We start from the raw sequence: 27388 nt of genomic DNA, 5'->3' as shown, positions 1-27388 counted from the left end.
AGGATACACAATCTGTGCGATCTACGACGAGGGATAAATTGCAATTTCGTCACTTTGTTACTTTGCGTTTGTGTCGCGCTCCCTGAGAGAAGTGAAACGCGGGATGGCACACCGATTCTCGAGTAATTGGTAGTTAAATCGTGGTAAGCAAACGCAATTAATGAATCTAGGATTGTGTTATGCAACAATTACATGGAAGTATGTATATGTATACACGTACGAAACAATTACAGTCCTTGCATCAATCCATGATACTCTGTACTCTGTAAGATAATGACAGTTGCGACGTGAAAACAGCGTCGATTTGAGGTCTGTATCGATAACAATAATTTATTTATGTATAAATACAGTGTAAATATATACATACATATGTTTATATATATACATATATATTTATTTATATGTATATATCGATATATTGTCTTAGCAAAGTCTACGTTCGTGTGGAACGACAACGTAACTACGACGAAGCGTCATTCGTTTCGACGTTTTAACTCTTACAGATTAAGCCCATAATAATAATAATAATAATAATAATAATAATAATCTCTTACAGATTATTAACCATATTTTGTTTCCCCTAAAAGCTACGCTCTTAAAAACTTACGATTATAGATAGGGTGTCTAAAAACAAAGCGATTTGCAATGGAAATTCTGGTTATACTATACTCTCTTAAAATTTATACTTAAAGTAGAAAAATCGTGACCTCTCGCAGGGATCTCGCGTTTGAATCAGTTTTATAATCTACGAATTTGTCAAACGGTCGTCTCGGTCGTAGCAAAGGATTCAATCATCACAGTAGATATAAAAAGAATCACGCAAATAAATTGTATGCACAAAAGTACAAATCAGTAAGTATAGTCGGGCAAGTATTTATGACATAGATTCTCATAAAAAAGTCTTGTTAAAAATATAATAAAACAAAGAGCAAAAATGATCGTGTAGAAAGATCAGCGTAAGGCAGAGCAAAAGTTAAAAAGTTTCTGTCAAAATTCACGTTTTTATTGCATTCACAAAATTATGCGATTTCTTCAATATTACTTTCAATACATCGAAAAGATAAAATATAAGGTGGGATACACCTTTAGAATAATCGAAAGTTCGGAGCGAGTTTATTTTATGTCCAATAATTGATGATAATTCAAGTTTAACGCTTAAAAATGGTCCGTCACCTGGAGTTTAAATCGATAATTATAAAATATTATAAAGTAATTATATATTAAATATAAATTAATAATTATATATATATATATATATATATATATATACATATAAAATAGACCGAACTAGTGTGTTTTACCAGTTTGGCCTATTTTTGTAAAATTAATTTTATTTATTTATTTATTCGTATGCAAAATGTTAAGTAATAGACATATTTGGTAAAGAAAACTTTGTTTTAAAGGCTGTATTCGTCGAATCTACCACTGGATATCTTGCATACATTATACTTACATTATTGTGGAATATACGTTATCGCAAGTATAGAAATTCATACAAATTTACTTGACTGTTCGATTGTTAAGAAAATTCGTTCGCTCGCGATTATTTATATGCGATAGTGGCCTCTACGACACAAAAATACCGTTCAATCGCTCGGCGTTCGTTGCAACGAGTCGCTATAATAAAATAACGGATTTTAATTAATTGCGAGTCGTGTAATTAGTCTTACGTGTTCAAACAGTGTGCTTTCGTAACATTCGCTTTGCGAAATCGCTATTCGAGACTGCGTGATCGGACTCAAATCCAATACACGACGATTATTTACGGAAGACAGACGGAATTCGGGTCCGTGTCGCGCGACATCAAAAAACGCTTAATTATGTAAGTAACGAACAGCGGCTCGATTGCCATCGAGTCACCTACGGGGAGTTATGTCAGAGCTGACCGCCAATCACCGATTTCTAATCGCATCTCCTATCCATTCTACTTGCGCACAATGTAATTATAAATATTTCAAAATTAATATCTTAGTCATGAAATTACGCACCAAATTATATAAAATATTGTAATAATCTACGTGTCTCTCTAACGTAGATTTTATATATAATTTGGTTATATACAATTTTGTGAGCAATTTTATGACTAGGACAGTAATGTTAAAATATTTATAATCACACATATTGTACAAGTGTAACATATAAAATTTATAATACATGCCAAGAATGTTCATTTTATGCTATAATTGTGAAAAAGTGAAATAAATTCGTAATTGTAAAATTTATTATCTCATATTTAAAATAAATCTTTCAAGTTATAAACTTTATAATTTTTATTCTCCCGTTAAATTATCCCGATACCTTAATTTAGTATCTCATCATGTACTCGCAATCAAAATGAGAAACGCGACTGGCATGACACTCGACAGTGAAAGTGACACGATGCCGCACGAAACCTTTATCGTCGTCGTGTTGAGACAAGTCGAAAAGTCGATTATAATATGAACGCTTATTATTTACGGTCACTTGCAACGATAATGCTGATATGAGCTACAGTCATATGAGCTTCTGTCATCTACGTGGTCAATAATCATTAAAACTAAATCAATAATCGCATTAAAACTTTTCATATCAGAATCTTCTATCGTCTTAATAATTATTGTTTTCTATGAAACGTGACAAATATTGACTTCCGACTAACAGTAATAGTGTCTAAAATTTATTATATAAACTGGCTACTTGACATTATAACAACAACATTAGAAGTCGATAATGACTCGCGCTCTGTCGCGTCGCAATTATTACGGAATTGACCTCGAGGTACCGGAACAATTTCGATATAAATACGATAAGTCTAAATACATAAACAGTCATTCAGAAGGCCACGAATAAATTTGATTCGTAGGTACGTAATTGATTGTAAGACACGCCAGCACATCCAGATCGTCGCTTAATCATTCCGGAGATTCGCGAGATCTCGATTTATTTCCTAACGAGGCCGAGTTTTTCCTGACAGGTTTATCTCGAATGAGAGACGATATAGTGTGCGCTTCTCGCGATCATAGATCCCTGAATAAAAACATTTCTGATCGATCGATCCTGGAATCTAATCGATCCGAAAAAATCGCTGCCGCGCCTTAAGTTTTCCATTCCTTCGTTGCAAGGCGATCGAACTCGCGACGTGTTTCAACGGCCGATTTGAAGAGAGGAACAATGTAACAATGTACAAATAATATTATAATTACAATAAATATTAATTAACGCCGTTAAACATTTAATCATTGTTCTTTGGGCGATTATATCCCTACTCGATAATACACAACTTTGTATATAACATATGACGTGCACATTCAACAAGTATAAGTGTTCTTATCAATAATTTATACGTGACATACACACGGTGGCATTTTCTTTTCAATTTTTACGTTTTTGCATAAAATTTGCATATATCTTTTAAAAAAAGTTTTCACATAAAAGAATTCATAATGGATTATATAAGAAACAAAAAACGAAATAAATTCAAAAATAAGTTGAATACCTAGTAATGAGATAAATAATATAATATTAAAATTACAAATTGAAATAGTTACTATAAATATTACCTTTAAAAAATATTTATATTTAAAGCTAAACAAAAGAAATTGTATTATATAATCACAGTCGCGTCTTACACGCGTCGTTTCTGTTGGAAAAAAATAAAACAATTTTACACAAGAGCTGTTGAAAAAAATGAGGCAATTTTACCATCATCGTTATTATTATGCATCGATTGATGATGAAATAAGTACTACACATCTATAAAAAAAAATTGCGATGCCTCACATAAATGTATAATGATATATACTAAACCTTCAAAGACACGAGATCTCACCAAATTCATTATAAATTTACCATACCATCATAAACCACAAACGTCTGTCGGACGTCCACGTTCTGCGTAACTCCGACCAGGTGTAATGTCACGTATAGAGGTTTTTGGAATTGAATCTCGGAACTCAGTCGGACTTGTTAATGATCTGAGCCCCCTTCTTATCTTCGGGTGCCATATCGGCGTCGTCCCATCCCCATATAGCCCCCTCGTGCGTATGATCATGCTCGTCATGATGATCGTCCGTGACTCGCTCATATTTCGAACCGTCGCCTGTTCGGGCCGCGCGTTTCTTTATCAAGCTTAATGCCACGGTCTTCAGGTCGTACGCCCAGCCGATCCAAGCGAAGAAGTCGATAAAGGCGGTAGTGAAGTTTGTGCGATAGTTGCCCAATTCGGCGGCCTTGTAATCCCACGGGAAAACATGATGGTAGTTGTGCCATCCTTCCCCGAAAGCGCTGATGCCGACGCTGTAGCTGTCGGTGGGGCTAATGGTGCTGCGACACAAAGATACGAACGCGGTTCTCTTATCGACTTCCGTTTACGCAGGTTTACGATTCGAAATAGGGTAAATTACGTAGGCGTATCTTTTGATGATACTCACTTATCGTACGGTTTGATGCCCCAAATGTGGGCCGCGGAATTCACCAGCCAGGTCACGTTCAGCTGTATCGTGTATCTGAATAGGGTGGCGTACCACGCGTACATGAGTTTCTCATTCCAAAAGTAGCACGGTACCCAGGTGGGAAGTAGAAAGCAGAGAACAGGCATCAGGACAATGTAGAGCCTGTAGCATAAACGTAGAGATTCATTTTGATCAAAACCGGATGGTAATCTTTCTTTAACAGAGAACGCATGATAGCCACTTCACCAACTGTGAAACTTCACCAACTGTTCTCACAATTAGAAAACGATGTCTTCGTCGATGATAAATTATCGTACCTGCGTTGCCAGACGACGACGGGATCCTTCTCGAGATCGCTCATGTCGATCGTTGCTCCTTTGTTAATAACGTCCGGATGCTTGCGGAGCATGAGCCAGCCTATATGCGAAAAGAAGAAGCCCCTCTTTGCGTTATGCGGGTCCGCATCTGTGTCTGTGAATTTATGATGCACTCTGTGATCCCTTACCCACTCGTAAAGGTGATTCTGCAAAACGCACATTAAACAATATTATATAACAACACTGTCTTTCAGAAGTTTCTCTGTAGAATATATTTTTTATGTGAGAACCATAAATCCTTTTTTAAATATATTTTTGGGGTAATATTAAAAAAAAATATATATGTACACATCTGCGATATTTTTTAAACTAATACTTATGGGATAATAATTACAAATTTGTAATAATGATTGTTGCTTTCTTTACGCGCGTGAATAAGTTCGTGTAACAGCGTTGCCGAGCGAGACTTACTTGGAAAGCCGTGGTCTGTAAAAGCATAAGAATAACTCTCATCGGCCATTTCGCTTTGTAAGACCGATGAGCCCATAGTCTGTGAGCACCTGCTGTAACACCGATAGCCGCAAACACTACGACTACCAAATCTGAAAGAATAAATAAAATGTGTCGGTATAACATCACAAGATCTTTCGTAAATGAAACACTTGCAATTATTATTATTTTATCAAGATCTACTAATTCAAGCTCTATCGATCTCTAATACTCTTTATAATAGTTTATATTATTCCTTCCCAAATCAATCGGTTGCAATTAATAAAAATACTCGAGTTTTAAGTCTTATAGGTTTTAAAAGATAGATAAACGAAACGTACTCAAAAGGAACGTGTAAAATCTGGCGGCCGTTAATAAAATATACAATCCGTAAACTGCACCGAGATGAAGGTAGACAAAGGCTATCAGGTTTCTCCAGACAATCTTCCACTGGTACTTAGGTTTCGAACTTTGTGCCTTTTGAATTGCCAATTTTTGCGTTACAGTCTTCTCTGCTGCTGATTTCTTTTGCGACACATCCTGCTGAGAAGCTTCCAGAAATAAAGTCGCTGAACTGCCGAACAAATTCGGCGCCATATCGCTAAAATATCTATAACAAGTATTTACAGCTCTAAAATTGAAGAAAACTGTGGTATATATTTATATTTGATAATGTTTTAAAACATTTACAACATATATTGAAAGAAAGAGAGAGGGGGGGGGGAGAGGAGAGAGAATTGGCGAAAGAGAATAAACATCTAATAGATAATAATATTCGCAATTGATCAATCAACATAAAAACAATTATAGGCTTAACTTTAGAAGGCTCGCCTTTCTAATTTCGTTAAAATTTTACAGATAGGTACGTAGCATTTACTAAATTCAGTCGGAGCCACTAGTGCGGAGTTGTAAAAATGCCTAGTTTCCGAGAAAATTATATTTCAATTATTCGGCTTAATTAACATTTTTCAAGATTTCAATATAAAAAAAATAATTAGAATTTAAAATATTTTGCTAAAATGTTTTATTTTATTAGAAAACTGTTACAATGTTGTCAAAATATCATTATTAAAAAATTAAAAAAACTTGTTTTCTCATTATATTTTTTGATATCATTGCTCGTTGTTTATAAAAAAGTTACGTCATAAATAAACGTAACCACATGGGCTTCCAACTTTCCACGCGAGGTCCACCCCACACCGCCCCCTGCTTACAGTGCGAAACGAGGTTTATCATTGTACTGTTCCACATGGGTTTCCAACTTTCCACGCGAGGTCCAACCCACACCGCCCCCTGCTTACAGTGCGAAACGAGGTTTATCATTGTACTGTTCCACATGGGTTTCCAACATTCCACGCGAAACGAAGTCCACCCCACATCGCCCGGTAACCACGAATATCTTACAGTGCAAAAAAAATGTGTGCAAGAAAATAAGCTTCTTCGATTTGTTTTTTTTTTACAATGACATTTTGGTAACACTGTACGTTTCCTAATACACTAATTGACTAATAAAATAAAACATTTCAGCAAAATATTTTAAAATTTTTGTTATTTTTTCATTTTGATACCTTAAAAAACGGTAACTAGGCCTAATAATTGAATTTTAATTTTCTCGGAAACTAGATATTTCCGCAACTATGCGCTAATGTTTTCGAATACATTTAGTAAGTATTACGTATTTGTAAAATTTCACCTGTACAAATTTTTACCTGTACAAATTATATTATTTCTCGCTGTATTTTAACATGACTTCATGCTATATATGTATTTTCGCATTTTCTGAACTGGCGAGTAATGTCCATTTCTACCAATGCGGATTAACTTTAATCTCGGTTTAATTTACTTTTTATCCTCTTCTAATTCCTAAAATTAGAAAAGAATAAAAAGTAGGTTAAACCGAGATTAAAGTTAATCGACATTGGTATAGAAATGGACATAGGTCCAGTTTCCAACGTCGGTTAACTGTAACCTTCGATTAAACTCACTCTTCGTCTCTTTCTAGAGGGACAGTTATAAAGAGATGAAGAGTGAGTTTAATCGAAGGTTACAGTTAACCGACGTTGGTAAAACTGGGCCATAAAGTGATTTTTGTAACTCTGAACTGGTAACATCTCTTTTTGCTCAAGTTCTGACTGTATAATTTTGATTTTTTGATCGTATAATAAACCATGATCATTAGGCAAGTTTTATTTAAATTTTTCACAGAAAACAACGTTATTTTTAAACCGCCAAATTTTAAATTTTACTTACAAATCAAAATGGTCTCATATTCACCGAGAAATAAGTGAGCAACTTATTTATAAGTCCCATAGATTTTGTTTGCTATCCCGACGCGATGCTACTAACAAGCTTATTGTCTGGAGTTTTTACGTCAGTCAAACTTTCGATTAAAATATTTAAGAAATTAGACATAATAAAAATATAATATTTTTCTTATGTAATGTTTATCGCGCGCGTAATTTGCGACCAGTCTGATTAAGATCGGCGTGGTCAATCTTGAGATCTCGAAATCTCAAAACCGAAAAAGTCACTTTTTTTCGTGAAACTTATAGTTCGGATTTCAGTTACATGTACACACGCATACACATAAAGCATTTGTCCCTCAAGCCAAATTCGCAATTCTCACGTACGTGCATATTTGTACGTGATACACCTATATGAATTTAAGCACGCATATATTTTCCTGTATGCGCACATCTTTCAGCGGTCTCACAACTGCATTAAAGCGCATATTTGAATGAATGTGCGATGTACAGACGGCGTAATTAATGCCTTTTCCTACTTAAAAATTGTCGTGTCCAAATCAGATAATAGTTAGACACATCGCGTCTAGCTATATGTGCATCAGACTGTTGGTTCTTGAAGGAATCGGCAACATTTCGGAGTCATCAATTTGACAGTTTTAATTGTTTACGAAAGGAAGATTAAACCGCGAGGGATCATCCAGAAATATAAGAGAAAAAAAAAGAAATACAAGGACACACACACACACACACACACACACACACACACACACACACACACACACACACACACACACACACACACACATTAATTATTTGGTAACAGTAAATAATTATTATGCGATAAAATTCATAGATATATACTCAATTATTATTCCATTACTATTCGATTACTTCATTTTTATTTAAAACTAATTATTAAGATCTCCTGAACTGTTTGATGTCGTGCGTAATCTCTCTGTGCCAACTAAAATTATACATTTGTAAATTTATCGCTTAATAATAATTAATGACTCCTAAACATTGCCGGTTTCTTCAGGACAACAGTAATGATGCAAATAACAAAGGAAAAACAAAGGCCAATAATCGAACAAACCGTGGATGTTTTTAAAAGTTTATTTCCATCTCAATAATACTTACTACGTGGGGATGTTTCGAACTACACAGAGTCTTCTTCACACACACACACACAGCCGACAAATAATGTTAATTAAATAAATAAGTATAAGTTATATAATAAATTAAAGATAGTATAATGAAATATTAGAACCGAGGATTCGTATCGATGGCAAATAACAAAGTCAATCGAAGTCACATCAAACATGAGAGCAATAAACTATTAAATGTAAACGATGTATATATGTAAATATGGGCGAAGTCGAATATAAAATTAATTGGTGAATCAGAAGCCGAAGTTAAATCCATGATTTATTTCTTGTTTTGATGACGAGAAAGACTCAAGTCAGTCGTGTTAACCAAGCATCAAATTGTCAAATTACTGGGTAAAGAAGCTTTAGAATTTAAATTCTACACTTTAACTTACAGATTTACCAATTAAATTTTATATTCGACTTCATCCATAGATATTTACATATATACATCGTTTATATTTAATAGAAATCTGTTTTCTAAATCATAAAGTCGAATATAAAATTAAATATTCGCCCATATTTACATATATTTAATAGTTAATTGCTCTCATGTTTGCTGTGACTCCGATTGACTTTGTTATTTGCCATCGATACGAATACTCGGTTCTATAATATTTCATTATACTATTTTTAATTTATTATGTAACTTATATTCATTTATTTAATTAACATTGTTTGTCGGCTGTGAAGAAGACTCTGTGTAGTTCAAAACGTCCCGACGCAGTATGTATTATTGAGATGGAAATAAACTTTTAAAAACATATCCACTGTTTTTTCGATTATTGGCCTCTGTTTTTCCTTTGTTGAGACACACGAGCGAGATCCTTTTAATTATTGATGCACAAATAGTTAGACACGATGTGTCAAGCTATTATTTGATTCGGCCGCGACTATTTTCAGGTGGGAAGGCATTAATGTGTACGTAATAAGCATGCACACATTGTTCTTTTAATCCGTTCACGGATGACAATTAATAATGCTGTAATATTAATATTATAAGAATAAAAGACTCGCTGAGAGACTTTCGTTCATAAAAGAAAAATCAATTAATTAAAATACAGAAAAATATTTTTAAATTTTAATTATTTTTTTATATTAAAATCTTGAAAAAACCGTTCAAGTTAAATAATTAAAATTTGAATTTCTCGAAAATTAGGCATTTCCGCAACTCCGCGCCAGTGTCTCCGACCACACTTAGTAAGTACTATTGTACCTGTATAATTTCATCAAAATTGGACTTCTAAAGTCTTATAATGAAATTAATAAGTCTTAAATTTACACAGTTTGTGGTTAAGCTTTATGTGATTTTGAAGACAAGTCCTGTGTTTCGTATATAATTTCGTATATAAAGAGTTACACGTATAATTTCTTTTTATTTAATTAATTAAAATAAAGGTTTTTCTGTATAAAATCATTTGAGTCATATTGTTATATACCGTTAAATTTTTCTTAATGTAGTATTATTAAATAGCGTTGTAAATGTTGTTTTGTGTAATGAGAAATACAGTAAAATGGCGCGCGCTTGTAGTATTCTAGTGACAAGTAAAAAGGGACTTTGACGGTTCAACGCGGTTGAAGGTGCGTAAGTTAACGTTATATCGATCTTTAATAATTAATAAGATACAAAATTATAAACCCGACGTTTCAGCTCCGCTTTGGGCCATCATCTTCAGCATTGCGGTAACAATTAAATCGAAATATAATCTCACTTTCACCGAGAAATAAGTGAGTAATTTAAAAATTTAAAAATGGTCTAAAAATAACGTAATTTTTCGCGAGGAAAGCCAAGTAAAACTTGCCTAATAATCATAGTTTATTATATATAATCGAAATCACAAAATGACAGACAGAACTTAAGCAAGAAGAGAAATAAGGTCATTTACCCACCAGCTCAGAGAAGTGGAGTCACTTACCCACCAGTTCAGAGAATGCGAGAACATAAAGTATTGAAGGCATGTTAAAATACATCGAGAAGAGCAATACAATTTGTAAGTAAAAGATGTCGTTACAATTAAGAAAATAATTACTTAGCATTCCCAGACAGAAATAATCAGTCAAATTGATGCGTCGATGAATAAATAATCGAATACTGCTGACTGATAATTTTGTTATATCTGACCTCATCATCATTGCTTTTATATGTTAATTGAGCAATCACGAATATTTTTATGAAATTTTTATCGTCTTTCGACTAATTTTTTATATCGAATTTATAAAGAGACACGGTAGTGTTTCGCGCAGTGTTGGCGTAGCAAGACACAGACCGTATATTTATTCGCGAACCGACGAATTGAGAAATCCTTAGATTATTAAATCTTAATAACGACTGAACCGATGAAGTTCTGATGAGTAAGTTCAATCGATAGCTTGGGTTTGAATAATATATAATAAAAGTATTTTTTTTTTATTTATATATGTGTCCTACGAGCAGAGATATTGCGATGCAAAATCCGAAATGTAAATATTTTACATTAAGATGACCGTTATTATCATCATCGTCCTCGAGAAATGTTGTCTCTTCCACTTTTTTGACACAAAAGATCACGAGCGCGGTTCTTCCTGTATTAAAAAAAATTGTTGACATCATCAGCGTCTCTATGGCCGATATTCATATTCGGTTCTTATTTCAAGACCGTCTTAAGTAATAGTCTTAAGATGCTAATACGGCTCTGTGATTAGTTCGTGACATCTTAAAATTGTAATTAAGTCGGTCTTAAAGATAAGAACCGACTATGAATATTGTGGCCTATGATAATTTTTATAAAATTTGAATTTCTCGGAAAGTAGGCATTTCCGCAACTCCCCATTAGCAGCTCCAAATATACATATACGTAAGTAGGTATTGTGGAAGATTTTATCAAAATCAGAGGTGGGTAGCCCTCTTATTTATATTTGAAAATATAATAAAAGTATTTAGATAAAAAAAAAAACATTTGTCAAAAATTTAGTCTCAGTATAATTTTTATTCAATATATTGGCTGTCATTTTTATGCATGCAAATAGTAGCGTTATTTTTTTGCGATGTATTTATCATTATATTTATAGCGAAAATGGAAAGTATAAAAAATACAAACGTTATTTGCGTTCTATTTATGCCTTTTATGTATTCTTATGTAAAGTTGAATATATCAAACAATTAACATGTGATCGTTGAACGTTTGCTGTTTTGTGTTTTACACATTATAAAGTTTGTGTATTAATTATCATTAATTAATGTTTTAACATGCTAATTGCTTATGCATTGTCTATTCGTCTATTGAAAAACAAGAATAATAATCAGTATCAGCAAAAAAAGGAAAGAAACCGATATCTATATAGACTTTAGGAATCTTTTATTTATTATCAATATTCAACACTTTTATCTTTTGCTCGTCTCTTTTACGTGATAAAAATCGGCGAGACGGTATCCACATTGTCGCGTCGCCATTAACCGAAGATTCATGATTCTTTGATGACTCTCGACGTGCGTTATATATGTCCACGCAACGATCTCGTTATAGCTTTTCAGAACATTACATGCGGTTAATATGTGCGGCACACGTGCGGAAAGTATGCGTGCAAAAAAAAAAGAGAATTCTCTAAACGTCGCACTTTCAACACAACGAACGAGTGTCTCGCGGTCTGTCCCGCGCGGAGAATGATATTCCTGAATTGTGTACGAAGAAGAGTGCCTTCGCACGAGCACGCTGATGTCGACCACATTAACGGCCCTTCACGACGAAGTGGTACGCGATTGTTGCGTCAGAGCAGCTTCGTAACCGCCGGTGATATTACATTAGCGCGCAATCTTGTTGCGGTTCAGCGAAAAATGGATTTTTTTTTTATTACGTTTATCTTTGTAAAAGCGTCGTCGACCGATCGTCGAAATCGCGATCTTTTATTTCTAACGTTATACCTCGTGCGTTGCGATTTTTTTTCAAAATCAAAATTATTACGTCGCCGATTTAAAGCAAGTAATTTTCATAAAATTTGAATTACGTCGTGAATTGAAAGATTTAGAAAATAGTATAATTAACATTCCTAGCAGAAAAAGCAGAAAAAGAGGTAACTTTAAATGGCTGACAGTTACTTCTCTAGCACGATAAATCAAATTCCTATAGATGCTTCAAAGAGTCGACCTAAAATAAACGCTTGGAACTAAACGCGCACATTCGTGTTCTTTCTCCTTTACGGCTAATTAGATACAGTACAGCCATCCCTTCTCTAGACGAGTTCTTTGAGATTGACGATGACGTGAAGACGACGCGAGTTATGTAGGTGCCCCACTTCTAAATATTCCTTTCTTTCAGGCGCCTGCTTCTCTCAATGTCGAGAGTTTACGTGTAATTTAACGGAACCTGATATTCGCAATACTGTTAGTCATCGATGAACACCGACGTTTATGTGCCCGACATGTATCTAATATATATAAAATTCATCGATTAGTATATCAATATCATTATTCTAAATTATTAATACTTTCTTGACTAAATTATAATATTTTTAATCAGATCGAAAGTGTATTACGGATCATTTATCGAGAGACAATTTAGACAAGAAATTCACTTCTTCTATTTTCGCTGATTTACAAAACTATATTATATAGCTTTAGTTTTTCTCATTATCGAAGAAAAAATAAAGCTTGATTTCTCATGGATAGCTTAAGCTTAAATAATATGTAATTTTTGATTAAAAAAAAATAATATTATATCGTCATATTAAAATATCGGAAATGGTTTACATTTTTCTGTAAACTTCGTGTTAGAGAAATATTATTTAATATTAATAACATGGAAAAGGATGTTTATAACATCACGGATATTAGATCATCAAAGAATGAGGACAGAAACTCTAATAAATACACCTCTTTCTCTTTCTTTATAGTAATTATAATCGGATAATATTATGCTGTCAGTCTTAGGGAAACATATTAGTCTTCGGGATCGGAGATTAGAAGTAAAAGTTCAAATATCATTGCGTCGAAAGTGTTCATGTTAAACGATTATCTGTTACGAACATGTTTGCACAACGGTGACTGTCAATCGGCGTAGATGTTCGCAGAACAAAAATGCAACCGAGTTTCAGCGAAAAATTCTTGACTTACGCTAATATTAACTCTTTACCTAGAGTAACCAGGTTGACGTGCTATTTCCAAAGTAGCTTACGCTCTTCGTCTTTAAGAGTACGTCATAAATTCTTACGTTCAATTTACGGCGTTAGGAGATAGCACGGTTAGGGGAGGGGAGAGGGGCTTTCAAACTTTAGAGAAGAAGCTATCGAAGAGAAAGTAGTGTAATTAGTATAAACATTAATGTTACTCCGGATCTTAATATGATAAAGTATCTAAGATTAATTTGAAGAAATTTTATCAGTTGCGCGTTGCGCATGAAGAGCATTATCCGTTTTAGTCAGAGTCAGTAATAAAATCGCGTTATAAATAGCGATAGAATTTGAAACAGAATTCTACTTATAATTTTATATGCTGTACAGCATAGAAAATGTTTTTGAAGAATCTTCAATTAATGATAATTTATAGATTAATTGGAACGAACGAGCTTTAGAGATTATAATTGATTAAAACTCAATTTTTAAGGACTGAAATTACGTAAGCTATTTGAAGCGTATATGCACTTTAGCAAACAACTATAATTATTTCTAAATTATCCGCTCAATTGTATAATTCGCCTGTGTCCCGAATTATAGCCTTGAATAAATAAAAAAGCGTTTGCTTTTTGCACCCTTAATTAATGTACTAAATTTTGCTACACATATACCATCGACAGATGTTGTTTTTCTCATTCTTCTCTGATCAAAAGAGAAAAGATCCACGTGACTAAAGGTTAATTACGGATTCACTATAAGTCAGTGGTACAGCTATCTCCTCGTTTTCTGCAACTGTATTGCTGTCATGCAAGTGGTAAAGTATACGGGTGTGAATAATCCTCGTGAAAGCGCTGTCGAAAACGTGTATCTCACAAACGGCACGATTTGAAATTTCACGATAACAAGATGGTTCACAACAAGACTGGAGGTCAATTTTGAAGGATTAAAATTGTAACGATTCATGTCTCTTTAATTTTTAATAAAAATGTTATTATTAGTATGCTAGTGAAAAACGTATTTTTTGGAATAGAAAACCTCGTGCTTTTCATTTATTTTTTGCATGCATAAAAATATACCTAGGTCGATACTGATTGTAAGTAAATAAACAAGGTATATAAATAAAATCGCACAATTTAGTATAATTAACTTTAGTATAGTTAACAGATAACTATAAATTTTTAATTTAAGACCAATACGTGAACCTAAAAATATACAAGCCGAATAAGAGATATTTACTTCGCTTGAAAATTAATATAAATTAAGAATTCTAATTGACTCGTCTGCACATAAATAAAAGAAATGTTAAAAAAATCAAGACTTATATTTTCGCTTATAAAAAAACCGTGTAAGATATTTTATTGTTGACGCTTTTCTGCGATGCTAATTAGTTCTCTTATTGCGCTGACTTCATGAGCATCTCTCTCATCGTATATTTTAACAGTTTTATGTGTATCAAGAGGTTAATAATGTAATAGTAATAGTATAATGTTAAAGCTAAATATAGCGCGTGCAAAGCGCGCGTGTCTGTGATGTTTAGTGTTGTATATATAATAGTCCCAGAGCTGACGACACTTTTGGCCAAGTGATTTTATAAATAACGATTTTTCGTTATAACCTGCGTGGACGACTCTTCTTCGATAATCCGAACACCCGGCTGGCCGTACTTAGGGGGTTTAGAAGTACGCAGGTGAGAAAAAAAACCGATTTTCAAGTCATAGTATAAGTCTTAATTTTTATCGGATATTGATAATTGCTCACTTAGGAACATGCAAATAAATTGCCAGTTCGATTGCTCGGGGGCAATTAGTCGCCAGGCTTAATTAAAAATAATTAAAAATAATTATTTTTAAGTCATACTATAAAAGCTGGGTTTTTTTTACTAACAAGTATAGTGCTAACACATACCACCCAAAAAAAAGCCAAGTGAAAATTTTAATGGCAACATCTCTAAAAAAATTATTGAAAATGCACAAAGCCGGCGGAGGAGTCTGACGGTTATATCCGGCTATTATGATATTAACCACTATAACTTTAATTTCGCTATTCTTTTATTATTACTCTTATTATTATTTAACTTCACTATTTATTCTTTAACTGTAAATAGTCAAGTATTACGACAACTAAATATTTCTAAACACTTTTAAATTGAGACGCAGATCGTCAAATACGTGCAGGGTATTCGCTTCGACCTAAAATTCTGGATGGCATATTTTCCACGAAGCTAAAAGTCCCATTTTCATTAAATTTCATATACTTTTAATATCGATTTTTTTGGAAACCGGTATCAGAAGTTTTTCGAATTAAAAACCATTTGACCAAATTTTTATTAAAAGTATATGAAATAGGGGTAGAATTTCCCGGGGAGTGTAGAGGTAGAGTGTATAGTTTTTTGTTACCGATTTTCTAGAAACCGGTTTTTTTAATTTTTCTAATTTTTCGAGAAATAATTGACTAAATTTTTACTAAAAGTAGTTACTAAAAGTAGCGCGCGCCTGTGTTGTTCTAGTTCCCTCTCTAAAAAAGGCGTGCAAAGTCGATACTCTAATATATTGCGGTTATTGTTGCCACTTTTCCGCGGTGCCGATTGGTTCTCTTCTCTCGCTGCGCTTACTTTATTTGCAGCTGTTATCGTACATTTTGACAGTTGTGTGTATCAAGGAGTTAATAGTGTAATAGTAATAACATAAGGGTCAAAGCACATAACATGGCGTAGCGATATACGACAGTCGTAGTCCCCGACCTGACAGATCAGGATACGCCAAAGCTTGTGCGTTACTTACGTCCACGACTACGACTGTCATATGTGCTTTGGCCCTAATCCATCCATCCATCCCATTCATCCATATATCTAAAAAAGAAATGTAAAGTCGATATTCGAATCTATCGAAATTTATTGTTATCGTTTTTCCGCGATGTCGGTTGGTTCTCTCGCTGCGCTTACTTCATTTGCAGCTGTCATCGTATATTTTTAAAGCTATTATAAATATATAGCGCGCGCCAAGCGCGCGTCTGTGGTTATATAAAATCAGCGTATCTAATATGTTTAAAATGAATATATTAGAGTATATTAGAACGTTTAGATAAATGTTGTAAGTCGAAGAGAGAGTCGAGCGAGAAGTATCGTATCGATATATCGAAGTCGCAGCGAGCGACGAGCGGAAGGTAGAGAATATTATAGAGAAGATGGCGGAATAGAGAAGGTCGTGTGTGTAATAAAATTTTGTTCTGGCATTTATTTCCGTTTCTAACTATTCTCCCACATAAATATCATTAAATTGACCGGCGCGGCGTGACGGAAAACAAGTTATGGCATATAAAAAATCAGCGATTATCAGTCATAATCCTTGACTATTCGACGCAATACGTTTTTATATTTTTCGGCGTTGATTCTCTCGCTGCGCTTACTTCATTTGCAGCTGTCATCGTATATTTTTAAAGCTATTATAAATGGCGCGCATCTGTGGTTATATAAAATCTGCGTATCTAATATGTTTAAAATGAATATATTAGAGTATATTTAGAACGTTTAGATAAATATCATTAAATTGACCGGCGCGGCGTGACGGAAAACAAGTTATGGCATATAAAAAATCAGCGATTATTAATCATAATCCTTGACTATTCGACGCAATACGTTTTTATATTTTTCGGCGTTGATTCTCTCGCTGCGCTTACTTCATTTGCAGCTGCCATCGTATATTTTTAAAGCTATTATAAAATGCGCGCGTCTGTGGTTATATAAAATCTGTGTATCTAATATGTTTAAAATGAATATATTAGAGTATATTAGAACGTTTAGATGAATATCATTAAATTGACCGGCGCGGCGTGACGGAAAACAAGTTATGGCATATAAAAAATCAGTGATTATTGATCATAATCCTTGACTATTCGACGCAATACGTTTTTATATTAAGATAATTCCTCTATTTACGTCACACAAGAATTAACGCGCAATTATTTTATTATGTGCCTTTAGAGTAACTCCGCGCGATATACATATACGCCGCACCTAAGGAAAACTTTTCCCAGGTAGCACATATTAGTTTCATATATGTTTTTTAAACGTACATATAGTTTTATAACCGTAAAAAAATATTAAGAAACGTTTGAACAAAAAAGCTCTAAAAAACATGAAAAAATTTAAAAAAAATAAATAATAAAAGAAACTTTAAAAAGTATGAAATAATACTTTTAAGAATTCTTTTCAATTTTTTTAAGTCGGCGCCAAATTAATAATTATTAAATTAATTTAGTGCCAACTTCAAAAATTGAAAAAAATTCTTAAAAGTATTATTAATTTAGTGCCGACTTCAAATCATTGGAAATTTAGTTTACCCGTTTATTTATTGTTTATTATAAATAAGTCACTATTCCTTTAGTTAGAGGTTAGTTTATTTTATAATAATGAGTATTTAACCAATTGTGGCAAAAATATAAGTTAAGACAAAAGTATCAATCTGTTACTTTTGATTCGAAAATAATATTTGTTATTGGTGTTGATTTCTATTTATTTTGTAACGATGCGCTCCGAAACGCATTCCCGGCGAGCATCAGCCGGATGTTGCCCGGCCGAACACCCGCCGGACGAGACAAGGCACGGTGTGCCCTTTTTTATAATGACACTATTTCGCGTATAATACATGTATTTTTTAAATAAAAATTTTCTTATTATTATTTTAAAATGCCAAATATACAAAAAAAAACAAATAAAAGTTTAGCAACGTCTGTTTAAAATAATTTTAAACGTCTAGAACTATTTAAAAAAGTTTTAAAAAAATAAAACCTTTTGCTACATTAATTATGTTTGTTTTTATTTTATTTTACCTTATTAAAATCAGCCTTGAGCTCTGTTACAACCAGCCCTAGGGGTAGGGACAATCGTAACAAATTCGATCTTCATAAAACTTGATTTTTCTAAGTAATTATAAAATGTGAATGAATTTTATTCATATACCATAATGTAAGTAAAGAATGTATTTACCTTATGAAAGAGAAAAAGTATATATACATATATACATACATATATATATATATATATATATATATATATATATAAATATATAAAAAGGAAGATGTCCTGACTGACTGACTGACTGACTCATCAACGCCCAGCCCAAACCCCTAAACCGAATTTTTACCAAAAATATATGAAATAGGGGTAGAATTTTCCGGGGAGTGCCACTATGTGTATAGTTTTTTGTTACCAATTTTCTGGAAACCGGTTTTTCTAATTTTCCTAATTTTTCGGAAAATAATTGACCGAATCTCAAAGAATTATAGATCAAATAGGGGTAGAATTTTCCGGGGAGTGCTATAAAATGTATAATTTTTTGTTACCGATCTTTTAGAAGCCGATATCAAAATTTTTTCAAATAATTTTTACCAAAAGTATATGAAATAGGGGTAGAATTTTCTAGGGAGTGCCACTATGTGTATAGTTTTTTGTTACCGATTTTCTGGAAACCGGTTTTTCCAATTTTCCTAATTTTTCGGGAAATAATTCTAATTTTAGTATTAATAGTATATTTTAGTGTATTTAGAGTTCTATATATATATAAAGGAAGATGTCCTGACAGTATGAAATAGGGATATGAAATAGGGGACAGTATGAATTAGAATGTGTACAGTTTTTGTTACCAATCTTTTTGGAAACCGGTTTTTTTAATTCTTTCAATTTTTAAAAACTATAAGGAAGCAATGGGAGTGTCACTATGTGTATAGTTTTTTGTTACCGATTTTCTGGAAACTGATTTTTCTAATTTTTCGATAATTTACCGAATTTTAATTTTTTCTAATTTTAGTATTAATAGTATATTTTAGTGTATTTAGAGTTCTATATATATAAAGGAAGATGTCCTGACAGTATGAAATAGGGGTTGAATAAAAAGATCAGAATGTACAAGATTTATTACAGGAAAAAAAATATAAAAAAATTTAATATTTATCCCCCAAAAAAAATAAATATAATGTTAAAATGGCAAAATTTAAATAAATAAAATTTTGTTTTAGAAATATTTAATTGAAATTTGATGACATTTATGAGTATATGTTCGGCTCGAACCACTAATGTGGTATACAAAGAAGTTCTAAAATAGAAAAAAAAGTCATAGATATTTTTGGAGAATTTTTAAAAAGAAATTATGATAAAAAATATAATCAAAAGGTGCATATATTTAATCGACTATAATTGGCAAACATTAATCATAACTTTAACCGACGTTTCGATCCAAGCTTCGGATCGGAAAAAATATAATGTTTGCAGAAAAGAAAAAAACATGTATGTGAAAGGCATCATGCCTGTTTGAGAAAACAAATAAGGAGAAAAACATGTGTGAAAGAGGTTTATATATAATTTTGCTCATTTTTATGGAAAAAAATGACCTAATCTCAAAAAATTAAACGAAAAGAATGATATTTTAACATACTAAATGACTTATTAACGTAAAAGACAAATTATATATATATATATGTATATATATATATATATATATATATATATATATTGAATCAATTATTTTTAAATATAAAGGAAGATGTTCTGATTGATTGATTCATTAACGCCAAGCACAAACCACTGAACTAAATTTATTTAATTTTATATAAATATAAGGAAGATGTCCTGACTAAATGACCCATTAACGCCCAGTCAAAACCCATGAACCTAGAAACATGAAATTTGGAGATAAGCACCCACTAAGAAAAGATTTTTAGAAATTCGAATCCTAACGGGGTGAAAAGGGTTAAAATTTATTTACACGGATTCGTTAATATCTCTTAGGCACGATAAAAGAGTAAAAGATACCATGTCTGTAAGAAACACCATATTTGTAGGAGACACCATGTCTGTAAGAGATACCATGTCTGTGAGATACACGAAGTTTATTGGAGTCATAATGTAACAAAGCACAGATTTCTTTACAGTGGAATAAGCCTACTGGGAAAACCACTAAAAAAAAAAAACGCATTTACAATAGTACCTCAAGGGTGATGCGGAAATCTATTGGCGTTAAATGTAAATATACGCTATCACTTATTTGCGTGTCTTTATTACACGTCCTCCAGGGCGTGTCCTCCGGGGCGAAGCCCGGGTAACCAGCTAGTATACAAAAAAAAAATATATATATATATATATATATATATATATATATATTATAAATCTTGATTTTTAATTGCTTTTTTATACCCTGGCTGAGGTAATATTTTTCGCAATAAAATTAAATTATTGAAATATTTAGAATATTAATTTAGAAAGACCAAAATCTTTGGTCTGAAATTTCTTGACGATAATCCGACCAAAATCAATGGTCGCATTGTCATGATGATGATATAGCCAGACAAATCAATTAGAATTCTTAATTGCTAAAAATATACGTGCGATTAATATGTACATCGCACGTATTTTCGAACACTTAAATTCTTTCGTTCATTTAAAGCTATCGAGGATATTATAACAATATCGAAACCGGTATTAAAAGGCATTTCACAGCGAGTCCAAATAAAAATCGTTTAACAGTTGATATTGGTGTCAAGAAGTCTATTGTGTGCATAGTAAATCTTATCAAAGAAAAATATTTAAAATGCAAAAAGAATAAAAAAGAAAACTCAATTTTATCAGACATACATCCGCTCCTTGGATCTTAGTATTGTCTTTAAACTATTTATAATTTTTATAGTTCAAATTTTTATATATTTTAATTTATAAATAAATAAATTTCACAGTTCAAGCTGAACTTTGATATGTATGTAGATATGATCTACTTTATTTTCACACCTCAACGCACAATTAAAACAATTATTCCTGCATTTTAAATTTTCAGTTATCAATTCATATTTAATAAATTGTCGATTTTGTTTCATCAAGCATTTCCTCCTCTGTAAGAAACGTAAATTATTTGCAGTATTATTTCCTGTTTTTATTTAAACAGATAACAAATGTACTCGTATGCAAATTTTCAGTTATCAATTCATATTTAATAAATTATCGTTTTTGTTTCATCAAGCATTTCCTCCTCTGTAAGAAACGTAAATTATTTGCAGTATTATTTCCTGTTTTTATTCAAACAGATAACAAATGTACTCATCGTATGCAAATTTTCAATTATCAATTCATATTTCATAAATTATCGTTTTTGTTTCATCAAGCATTTCCTCCTCTGTAAGAAACGTAAATTATTTGCAGTATTATTTCCTGTTTTTATTTAAACAGATAACAAATGTACTCGTATGCAAATTTTCAGTTATCAATTCATATTTAATAAATTATTGTTTTTGTTTCATCAAGCATTTCCTCCTCTGTAAGAAACGTAAATTATTTGCAGTATTATTTCCTGTTTTTATTCAAACAGATAACAAATGTACTCATCGTATGCAAATTTTCAGTTATCAATTCATATTTCATAAATTATCGTTTTTGTTTCATCAAGCATTTCCTCCTCTGTAAGAAACGTAAATTATTTGCAGTATTATTTCCTGCTTTTATTCAAACAGATAACAAATGTACTCATCGTATGCAAATTTTCAATTATCAATTCATATTTAATAAATTATCGTTTTTGTTTCATCAAGCATTTCCTCCTCTGTAAGAAACGTAAATTATTTGCAGTATTATTTCCTGCTTTTATTCAAACAGATAACAAATGTACTCATCGTATGCAAATTTTCAATTATCAATTCATATTTAATAAATTATCGTTTTTGTTTCATCAAGCATTTCCTCCTCTGTAAGAAACGTAAATTATTTGCAGTATTATTTCCTGTTTTTATTCAAACAGATAACAAATGTACTCGTATGCAAATTTTCAGTTATCAATTCATATTTAATAAATTATCGTTTTTGTTTCATCAAGCATTTCCTCCTCTGTAAGAAACGTAAATTATTTGCAGTATTTTTTCCTGTTTTTTTATTCAAACAGATTTCTCCCACTTCACACGATATATAGTCATATATATAGATTATTAAATTTAGAAATATAACGTCATGTTACATAATTTAATAATAGCACACATTAACATAGTTAAATAATTTAATAATAGCACAATAAAATTAAGACGTAGTATCAAAGCAAACGTTAATGCAATCAAAACTACTTCGAGATTGGACAGGCTTCACAGTACGCCGGAGAATGCACTTACGCGTGCGTTTCTCTTCCGGAACGTAGGCTTGGCGCGGAGAAGTGTCATCCTAGTAAAAGTGCTTGCGGCACTTGAAAACGGTACATGATGTAGTCGGACCATCAGAATACGTTCAAAGCGGAGAAAGGGGACGACCGTAGAGGGAAGAGATTGAAAAACGAGAAAGAACATAAATAACGCTACGCTTGAGCAGGAACAGGTTCTTCGGAAAGCAGGCCAATGGCGTCTTTAAGGTCATTGCCAATCGCGGATCGAAATTCCTAGACTTTTATAACGGGACCCGACGCGATTCAGACAGGATCGTGCAGCGTCTTACGTTTTCGACCGGAATGACAGGTTTCGCTTACTATTCTATAAGGAAATTGTACAAAAAGCTGTACTGAAAATGTGTGATTTTTATGACCATCGTGTGAAGTCGAAGAAACTGAAAATTTGCATACGAGTACGCATTTGTTATCTGTTCGAATAAAAACAAGAAATAATACTGCATATGATTTATAATTCTTACAGAGGAGGAAATGCTTGATGAAACAAAAACGATAATTCATTGAATAGAATTGATAACTGAAAATTCAAAATACAGGAATAATTTTTTTAATTGTGCGTTGAGGTGTGAAAATAAAGTAAATCATTCATCGGATTATTGATTACCGAAAATGAATGGACGCTTCTCGATGACCGAAAAGAAGCGGAGGATGTTGAAGAGGAACACTGACCTACTAATCTTACAGCACGTGACGTTTTCTCTCGAGATTCAACGCACGCTGCTACACGTATCTGACAAATAATGTACAACTTTCTTTTGAGGCGAAACGTACGTACGCTTCAATCTGTGATATCGTGCGCATCCATATGTTGATTCAACAAGATTCTTGCATTTCGGGACAATTCACAAAGATAAATTCGTCAAGACGGGAGTCTTTCAGGAATAACACAAATTTTACTTATTCCCTTAGAAAAATGTAACTCCTTCGTGTCTTTCGTCGTACACAGCATTACGATTTCGAGACGACTAATTGCGAGAAGTAACGCGCGTGGAAACAGTAGAATGAAGTCAGTACAATGAGTTGCATCTCGAAAATATCGTTGTTCGTCTTAAATAAATTGTCATTAATAAATCACATTTTTCTCGACATCATGGATTACATTGCAGAAACGGAATTATTTACGAAAATTGATTACGATTAGATGGAGTGATAAGTCTTTACATATTCTTCAAAGCGGACATGATAAAGTAATGTAAATATACGAAAATAATGTAATAAAGATATGATAATTACTACAATTACTTTTTACAATGCGCGATGCTTTCTTTCCGTGTCAGCATTGTGCAATTGCTTGCGGAAAGGTAATGCTACCTTTCCGTTTCTATATTTCCATTTCTCCGTAATTTTACTTTCAGTTGCACGAATTGCCACGCAGATGAAACTCGAACAAGTGTTGCAACATAATTGTGTTACAGCGAAATTACTCTCATCCATTAGTACGTGAACCGCTCCGCACTTTGATCCCAAACTGCCTTGTCTAGCATTTTCGTCTTGAAATTGAGTTGCGTGCATCATACGCAAAACACGTGCCGTACATTAACAAGATAGTTCGGCCGGTGGTTTGGAAAACCGATTACACTTTCTCATCTACCCAAAATATCAATTTATACTTTATGACAAATCGATACAAAGTACGAGTTATTTTTCTAAGAAACGCGGATAATATAATAAATCACTATTGAGCGTCACCAAATACTGATTAGCATGGAATTCTTTTACTACATATGTGTCGCATAAATTAAAAATTGTCGTGTTAACGACAATTTCTTTTTGTTGCAAAATGCAAAGCAAAATATTCATGTGATAATAACTACATAACATATATTACACTTATTAAGAATTGTCATAAGATTCTATTCAATTCTAATAAGTAAGACAACCGTTCAAGAAAGTGTGCCATACGTGAAGTTTATCGGTATATTAACAGATGGAAAGAAGCATCAGCGAAAAAAGATTCACCACGATGTGCGTATTTAAGCGCGAGTAGCAATATTTAAATCACTAAAGCAATTGAAAGAAGACTACACAATATACATATATGCCTAAATAAAACTATAGTTTTTAAATTTGATATTATAAATTCTTTGGTGGAGGGATCGGTAAACCGATTATAATTGTATCTGTTTAAAAATATCGATTTAAAATAAAGTTATAAAGGCAATGTTAAAAATATAAAGTTTTAAAATAAAATTAAAATTAAAAAAATTTTTGATAAAGATTAAGTTTCGGGGAAGAAGGTAGCAAAATTACATTCTTCGTTTAATTTGACAGACTTTACCTTAATAGAATTTTAATTTAAAGTAATTTACCTTTATGCAAAAAATATTAAAATTAAAACGAAAATTATTCCATTCTCTAAAAATGTTCAGGAATTCTTTTCGCAAAAAAGAATTTACATTTCGTATCTTTACAAAAATGTAGTCGCGCGATAAAATATAATCGCACAAAAAATAATCAAGTATTTGAAGTAAATCCAATTATTCAACGGAGTAAAACAAATATCGCGTATCGGTAAGCAATAATAAGGACTTTACACTTAAATTTATGGTATAAATGGTAACACTGATACACTGTGTTAATATAATTTTACATTTAATATTTGTTAAGTTTAGTTAACATAGCAGACATGTGTTAAATGTACACATGAATATGTTAATTATTTAACACAAAAACTTTTCCAACTGTGTACCGCTAATATCTCTTTTTTAATTTCAGCGATAGTTATGTTAATTGTTAAGTGACAGTCGAAGAAATCAGAAAAGATGAAGAATCAACGACTTACGACTTGAGCGACGAGTGTACGTGGGTGAGCTCGCGACTACCTTCGCAAAGTAAGCTCGAAAGAAACACGAGGTTGGCTCTTCAAGACGGATGGTCCGACCTGATGGCGAGTTCACTACGAAATACTGAGATGCTGGAGCGTATGTCCCACTTATCGGCTTTGCGCCGCCCCACGTAAAATGACGACCGTCAACGAAACCCCCCGCTTGTTTTGCCGGGTGTCCTAAAAAGCACGGCTCTTGTTGGAGCAGTGACGGAAGTGGCGGATTGCAAAAACCAAGAGTTATACGATTCGCTTTCTCGAAATCGATTATTCCTATTGGATAAAATGCACACCACGCTCCCAATTCGCGATTCCGCGCGGTGTCACGTCGCGCTTTACCAATCGCTTTGTTACCTCAATTGTTATACGCAAATCATACATATGTGATTCTACATATCGCAATAGCTTAGCATCTAACGCGTTTGCAAAATATGATTAAATATATAGGCGCGCAGTTTACTAAGTTGGAAATATATGATGTATAAAATACACACAGAAATATGATTAGGCTACCAAGCTCGGACCGTAAAATTTTCTCTTCTATAATGATAAGGTATTTTTTCCGCCAGTTTGTATCGATATATACTGCACGTATCAAAGAAGATTGGGCTAAAATAAGATCGAAACTGTTGACATCGACTTCGCCTATTTAATATTATATTTAAATGGTTAAAGAAAGTTACTAATATATTTGAATAATGCATAACACAAAATTAGATTGCGCTTGAGAAATGAAAATTTTCTCTAATTTTCTAATTTGCTCTAATTTTTTGGTTGATTTATTAAAAAAATATATTCATTTTAAATAAGTTTCATAATTAAAGCAATTTTATAACAGATACATTATTTTTTTATGCTCTCTTTTTTATCTTAAATACATTTTTAAGGTTTATTTTTTACAATAAATTGATTTTTATATTTCAATCCTATTATTTTTCTATTAATTTACTAACAAAGTCGCTGTAGTTTCGCAAATCCACGAAATAATTACCGCTCTATAAGTTAAAAATTAAACATTAACATTATGATTAAAAATCAATGTTAGTAAAAAAAAGGCACAGAGTTACAAAGGATTATTGTTTAACAAATTTTTAATTAAATCGAAGACTTTATACGAACATTTCGGCCTAGAATCAAGCCATTTTCAGTATACAGTATATTAATTCTAACTAATTTTTGACGCGGTAAACGCTTATCATGCACATAGTGTTATCTCATATACTGTTATTTATAGTTTGAAATGTCAAGAACGAATCATTTAATTAACATTTCAAACCAATAACATCATAAGATTCGACGTCAAAAATAAAACAACATCATAAAAACAAGTCTTAAAATTTCAAATTAATAACGTCATAAGATTCGACATAGAACATCACAGGTTCTCGCGCCACATAAACTTTACTTCACGACACGTGTTGTTTCCTTTCGCTATGTTTTAATTATTGCTATATCTACTATGTGATAAGCGTTTACCGCGTCAAAAATTAGTTAGAATTAATACTGTACACTGAAGATGGCCTGATTCTAGGCCGAAATGTTTGTAAAGTCTTCGACCCCTAATTAAAAATTTATTAAACAATAACACCTGGTTATGGCTCTGTGCTCCTTGTTTTTACTAATATTAATTTTTTATCATTTGAGCCTCCTAAAATTATTATGATTCAAAT

At 32.4% G+C, this 27388-nt stretch overlaps 1 protein-coding gene across 4 annotated transcripts in view; it reads right to left on the bottom strand.

Annotated features, from left to right (window-relative positions):
* Nucleotides 1-303: 303 nt before the first annotated feature.
* LOC143905339 (acyl-CoA Delta-9 desaturase) overlaps nucleotides 304-27388 on the bottom strand; it is a 59577-nt gene continuing 32492 nt past the window's right edge. For 3 of the 4 annotated variants that reach the window (XM_077420736.1, XM_077420735.1, XM_077420737.1), the window contains 5 exons: nucleotides 5578-5846; nucleotides 5219-5349; nucleotides 4748-4953; nucleotides 4410-4592; nucleotides 304-4302 (listed from right to left, as the gene is read on the bottom strand). In XM_077420736.1, the coding sequence (XP_077276862.1) occupies nucleotides 3933-4302; nucleotides 4410-4592; nucleotides 4748-4953; nucleotides 5219-5349; nucleotides 5578-5833 (1146 nt within the window). In that variant the 5' untranslated portion in view covers nucleotides 5834-5846 and the 3' untranslated portion in view covers nucleotides 304-3932. Of the gene's footprint in view, nucleotides 4303-4409; nucleotides 4593-4747; nucleotides 4954-5218; nucleotides 5350-5577; nucleotides 5847-25676; nucleotides 25837-27388 lie in introns of those variants that run through there. The other variant, XM_077420734.1, reaches the window with a different exon arrangement.

Source organism: Temnothorax americanus, unplaced genomic scaffold (assembly GCF_048541705.1).
Source record: "Temnothorax americanus isolate GAGA-0224 unplaced genomic scaffold, ASM4854170v1 Scaffold6, whole genome shotgun sequence".
Lineage (NCBI taxonomy): Eukaryota > Metazoa > Arthropoda > Insecta > Hymenoptera > Formicidae > Temnothorax > Temnothorax americanus.
The sequence above is the reverse complement of the archived record's forward strand: the minus strand, read 5'-3'. Positions and strand labels throughout refer to the sequence as shown.